Genomic DNA, 5992 nt, shown 5'->3' with positions numbered 1-5992 from the left:
ATGAAAAATTATTGTAATTACATTTCAGCGTTAAAATCACAGAATGTTCTGTAAACATTTAAGTATTAATTTCGAAGAGCATTAAAAAAAAATTCTGGAACAATAACTTATTTATTCATAATAACATAAAAATTCTTCGTTTAAGCCGTTCAAATCAGAAGATTTATTTACATCGTCAGCTAAATAAAATAAACAAATTCACGTGGCAAATGAAAAAATGACTTTTCCGTTGCAGTATCAATACCATTCAAACAGCTTTTGTATTGTGTTGAAGTATTAACCATTTTTGCATTCGTATTGCTTCGACGAAGCTCTGCGCTAGTAGGAATATTCTTAGCTCGCCGCGAATTATGAACTGAATTTGTATTGGAATCATCATTACAGTTTCATCACTCTAAACACTAAGAAGTGCTCTCACCACTTGAAATAATCTTATTTTCTAACGACATTTGATAAAATCATTCGCGAATATTCCATTGGCCGGTTCAGTTTTGTGCATTTTTTTAAATAAATTTTTTTTTTTCACACATTTTGAGTTTTTTCAAACTGAATTTTAACGGTAATTTGATTTTTTGTATTTTTTATTTTTTATCAATACAGATTAATTTTTTTTTAACTTTTGTGGTATAAATAAAAAAGAAAAAAGAATCGAAAATCTACTAAAGACCTAAGTAACTAAAGTAATTAATTTTTATATAGAAGTGAAAATAAAAAAGTGAATAGAATATCACCATATCGATTGTTCGAGTAATTTATTATCATTAATAATTTTATTTCAACCGTAAAAAGCAAAATTGTGTAGGCTAAATATCCAGACAGAACATTTTGTATTGTTTATCGGTAAAAAGATTAACGCTTATCTTCTTTATTTTTGATAAAAATAAAAACATAAAGTGCCATTATCGAAAATTCGCGGTCTATAACGGATAACGGATAACGGACAGCATTAAGTACTATTCGTATTTCACAAGAGTGCACCTTATTGCAAGCACACGTCAGGTTTGCTCTGTTAGGTGGGTGTACAGACACAAAGCCGCATGTTCAATATACTTAAGTGATTGCGAATAGTATACTATTTATATTGAGATAGTATAACACAGCGAGTTACACTTCTAATTATACATATACGCGCTATTTTCAAAGTATTTTCATCTTCATATTCCACTGCCACATACACTTGTTTATGATTGCAATCTAATACACTAAGATACGTGCACATTGTAAACAATGTCTTATTTTACGTTATTTTTAATTCGATATTAGAATTTGTTTGAATTGTTTTCAAACTTATGAAATAAGCAAAACATACCATATATCGAGATTCATGAATAACTAAATTTATATGAAAGTTTATTAGATAAATCGTGCGCGATTGAAACAGATTTATCGATTTGTGGTAGCAAACAATCAGATCGGGATTTGAATTCTTTTGACAGACGAAACATTTTTTCTCTTTCGCTCGCAATAGAATTTTTACTTTCACTTTCTATGTACTTGCAAAATAGTGCTTTCTAGAAGAGGCGCATCATAATAGAGCAATGCATATGACTCATTTTATAGATTTATCATTGATCATTTTTAAAATGAAATTGTAGGCACACAGCCAAAAAATGATTGAATGAAAATTTATTGTAGTCAATTTGGAAAAAAGTAAACTGTATTTATAATTTTTTGAAGCTATAAAATATGATATGACAAAAAATTGAGTTCATAGTGTGATTAAGTTAATTAATTTTCTTCACATTATATAGGTAAAACATGGATTACATTTCTATTTTTTATTTGCTTATGCCTTGCTGTGTATTGGCATTTCTATACAAAATTGGATATTATTGTTTCTTCAAATACCAATTTCGATATTGGAAATCGCGCGGCATTCCGCACGAAGACCCCATTATCCCGTTTGGAAATGCCAAAGAAATTGGTGACACGAAAAATTTGGCACATTTTACCACAGAACTGTACAATAAATACAAACGGACTGACGCTGATATTCCTTTTATTGGCGCTTATTTCGGGTGCAGTCCTTGGGCCATAATCACAGACCTCGAATTGGCGAAAAAGATTTTGACTACATATTTCTCTAATTTCAGTGATCGAGGTATAACAAATGCAATTCTACAGTATAATTATAAAAATTAACATTAAAATATTTAAATGTAATAGGACTTTACTATAATGACGTTGATGATCCATTGACCGCCAATTTGTTTACATTGGATTTTCATCATTGGGATCCTTTGCGCAGTTCAAGTACGCCAGCATTCACACCGCTCAGAATGAGATCGATATTTTCTGCAATTGTACCTATTGCAAGAGAATTATGTGTGTGTCTTGATAGAGAGTTGGACAATAATGAATCACTTTCAATTCGAGAATTTCTGGCATGCCTAACTACAGATATTATTGGAATCTGTGTGTTTGGCATCAATTGCAATAGTTTAAACAACCCAAATGCGGAGTTTCGAAATTATGGTCGAAAACTGTTTGAATCTCCAAGACATGGTGTTTTTATTCGTAGAATTCTGGACGAATATCCCCGTATTGCTAGAATGCTTCATATCAAAAAAATTCCCGACGATATTTCGGCATTTTTTATAAGAGTTATTCGCGAAACCATTGAATATCGGGAAAGGAATGGAGTTCAAGAAAATGATATTATGGACCTCCTAATCAGTAGGAAAAATGAAAGGAAACAGGAAATTGGGGAAGAAAAAGCGTTTAACGAATTAGCTTCTCTTGCATTCGTATTTTTTCAAGGTACAATATTCACTTTTTGATTTCTCTCATACAATTTCAATACCAATTTAATATGACTTTTATTTGCATTCCATTTAACATTAAGCCGGCTTCGATAGTTCAGCTTCAACATTAGCATTTTGCTTATTTGAGCTGGCGAAAAACAAAAACATACAAACTAAAGCAAGGGAGTCGATTAACGAACATATGCATAACGAGGAATTGACATATGAAATGATGGAAAAAATGCCATATATTGATATGGTATTAAAAGGTAATTACCGCAATTATGTGATCAAGAACAAGAATTTTATTATTTCGATGTTATTTCAAATTATGAATAGAAACACTGCGAAAAAATCCACCGGCATCGAACATGCCCCGTGTTTGTCAAAATGATTTTCTCGTTCCTGGAACTAATACCGTCATTGAGAAAGGAACAAAAGTAATCATTCCGGTTTACGCCATCCACCATGACCCGGAAATCTATCCCAATCCAGACACGTTCGACCCAGATCGCTTTAATTCTGCAGAAGCGATGAATAATTTCCTTGCCTTTAGCAAAGGTCGACGTGATTGGTACATATGCAATATATAAATAACTTTAAACAAATTATATTTAATAGAATGACATATTTTTCATCCATTCCAATAGCATCGGAAAGCGGTTCGCCATGATGCAAGCCAAAATCGGCTTAATCTATTTGTTGAAGAATTTCGAATTTTCATTGGCTGAAACTATGCCAGAAGAAATTCCACTGATGATAAATAATGCGCTGCTCACACCGGAATATCTGCATCTCAATCTTACGGCAATAAGACCATAAAATTACAAAAAGGTCAGCTCGACGACTTATTCGCCAAAAATGTTCATCTTTGAATGTGATTCTTATGCATAAGTTATGTATTTTATGAAATTACACCAAATTTGCTCATATATTTTTATATTTATCATACTATATAACAGTTCCATCCTGATTGGAATCAAAATCATTTTTTATCTTAATCAAAGAATATTTTTTATTTTTCTTAAAAAATATCACTAATATAAAGATATCTAATCCCCATAACATAATATAGGTATATTCTATACTAATGTCACAAATAATATTTTTCGAAACTATCACAGTTTTTTTTTTATTATGACTATCTAATTTTCAATAAAATGATTCAATTTTTTAACACTTCGCTAAATGTGCTTGGATTTTTCAATGACTTGTAGTTGAATACGGTGCAAAGTGTGACTTTGGAATAATAGGAATTCTTTTTAAATAAAATTCCTACCATAAATAAATTTTATAAGATATTTTCTATCAAAATCGTGTATCGGCGGTATCGTATCAAATTGAAATTGTTATCATAAACTGGTGCTGATTTTAAGCTGAACATGGCAAATCTGAAGCAATTGTTTGGCTTAATTTCTTGTGGCAGAAATTCATCTTGTCCGGAATTTTAGCTATTTCAAAAAAAATCGATGACTTTCTATTATCAGTGAAAATAATTTTATCTTTATCGAAACGACCCGATTTCCGTTTTTTCCGAAAAAAAAAAAAACCAAAAAAATCACATTTGTTTAGAACGAAATGATAAACGACAATCTTGAAAAACCAAAAATTGGTCAACCTATCCAAATAAATTCCATATCGATAAGATCTTGTGCAACAAAGAAATCGATCAGACGTCAAACATTTTTCGAATAACAAACAGACTTGAAGTACGAACAGCAACAAGGCAAGTAATATGAGAGAGTCGTATGAAACCATGAAGATAATTATCATTTTCATTCAGGTAAAAAATCATTCAGCTCTTGTGTGTTTCTATTTATTCAACAATCACTTTATACTTTTATTATCTCTTTGAAATTGTATACATGTATGCTTTTGTTTTGCTGACTGCTTGATACCTGCACTTTGTCTGCAAATTCTTTTTTTTTTTTTTGTGTACTCATATATACATCAGATATATCCGTTTATTTGTTGTGTGCAACTTTCGTTTGAAATAATAACGAAAATGATGGAAAAGGACAGAGAAAAATCTCGGTTTCATAGAAAACATTTTACATTTTACTATATTTCCTCTGGCGAGAGCGTAGTTTTTTTTTTCTCTTTCAATAATTAGAATTGTGCAAACGTGTCTATTTTCAAACCACTGGACACTTTAAATCACATAATGATTTCTATCATTGCCCAAGGAACTATAGAACCTTTTTGCTGCGCAGCAGATATGCAATCATGTGCACATACGTATAAAATTACTGCAAGTAACTTTATACGTACCAGCATTTGGTTCATTTCAGGAGGAAGACCATTTTCCGTAAAGTAGGAAATTTTATTTCAAAAATTATGGTTATTTTCAATGAACATTTGTGACAGGTTGTAAATTGCTTTAAATTCAATGTGGTTCATGGTTTAATTGCTGTCTTCGAAGAAAGAAAGTTCTATTCCCTGAAGCTAAATTCAGAGGTTTAAAACCTTAAAACTTTAAAACTTTATAATTTAATTCAATAATCAATAGATAAATATTCACGCCACGTCTCGTGCCGAGCTAGAGATGAATAGATAGGTAGATAGATAACATATGGATAGAGAGAGAGGTTGACAAAGGAAGAGACTGAGGAAAAGAGAAAGAAAACGAAAAAAAAATGATTGATTGAGGAGTAGTCATTTCCATTTTATAGACACTGTTAAACGAAAAGACTTTCCAGGAAGGATCATGCCAGACGATGTAGATGTCGTAAATAGATTGAATATGCCCTTGAGAATTATCATTCAGTGTGAATACGGAGAAGAAGAAGAAGAAAACTATGGGAATGTAAAAATCAATCAGACACACTGTATGAATTGTGCATAAATTGTTGTATTCTAAACAAAAACACATTATACATGTGAATCTGGCGCCAATGAATATTTCCAAGTGTTTCCAATATTTGTTTAATTACTTGTGATTTGATGTATGAATGAAGTTGTTCATCAGCCCCTTTTAAAGTATGTGCAATCAAAAGCAAAAAAAAAAAAGATTATAAATTAAAAGTGCAATTGAAAAGTAAAACAAATAAAAGTTCAGTTGTGCACGCGGTGTGTTATTTTCCGTTTCGTCAATCATTGAATAACGTTCGTTATCTGTAATCGTATTCAATTCAAAAAAAAAGTATACGTCATAAAGTGTCATTCACACACACGAATCGTTGTGTGTCATGTGCGTCTGCGCTATGTTTACTATATTATAAAATCATATGACAAGTCAATCAAATTTT

The 5992-nt window shown here is 31.0% G+C and overlaps 1 protein-coding gene across 1 annotated transcript; it reads left to right on the top strand.

The window, feature by feature from the left end:
- Window positions 1–535: 535 nt before the first annotated feature.
- Window positions 536–3653, top strand: LOC116342061 (cytochrome P450 6A1-like). Its single transcript, XM_031769546.1, has 6 exons — window positions 536–559; window positions 1752–2101; window positions 2167–2760; window positions 2846–3013; window positions 3084–3318; window positions 3395–3653. The coding sequence occupies exons 2-6, from the start codon at window positions 1759–1761 to the stop codon at window positions 3564–3566; spliced, it is 1512 nt and encodes a 503-aa protein (XP_031625406.1). The 5' UTR covers window positions 536–559; window positions 1752–1758; the 3' UTR covers window positions 3567–3653.
- Window positions 3654–5992: the final 2339 nt, after the last annotated feature.

The sequence above is a fragment of the Contarinia nasturtii genome, unplaced genomic scaffold (assembly GCF_009176525.2).
Source record: "Contarinia nasturtii isolate CC-2019 unplaced genomic scaffold, AAFC_CNas_1.1 Cnas_scaffold_810, whole genome shotgun sequence".
In the NCBI taxonomy this organism is placed as follows: Eukaryota; Metazoa; Arthropoda; class Insecta; order Diptera; family Cecidomyiidae; genus Contarinia; species Contarinia nasturtii.
Note: the sequence above shows the minus strand (reverse complement) of the source record. Positions and strands in the feature narration are given on the sequence as shown.

Coding starts and splice junctions, on each gene's coding strand:
- LOC116342061 (XM_031769546.1), top strand. CDS start 1,759: ATGGATTACATTTCTATTTTTTATTTGCTTATGCCTTGCTGTGTATTG. Junction 3,014..3,083: donor TATTGATATGGTATTAAAAG/GTAATTACCGCA, acceptor AATTATGAATAG/AAACACTGCGAAAAAATCCA. Junction 3,319..3,394: donor AGCAAAGGTCGACGTGATTG/GTACATATGCAA, acceptor CCATTCCAATAG/CATCGGAAAGCGGTTCGCCA.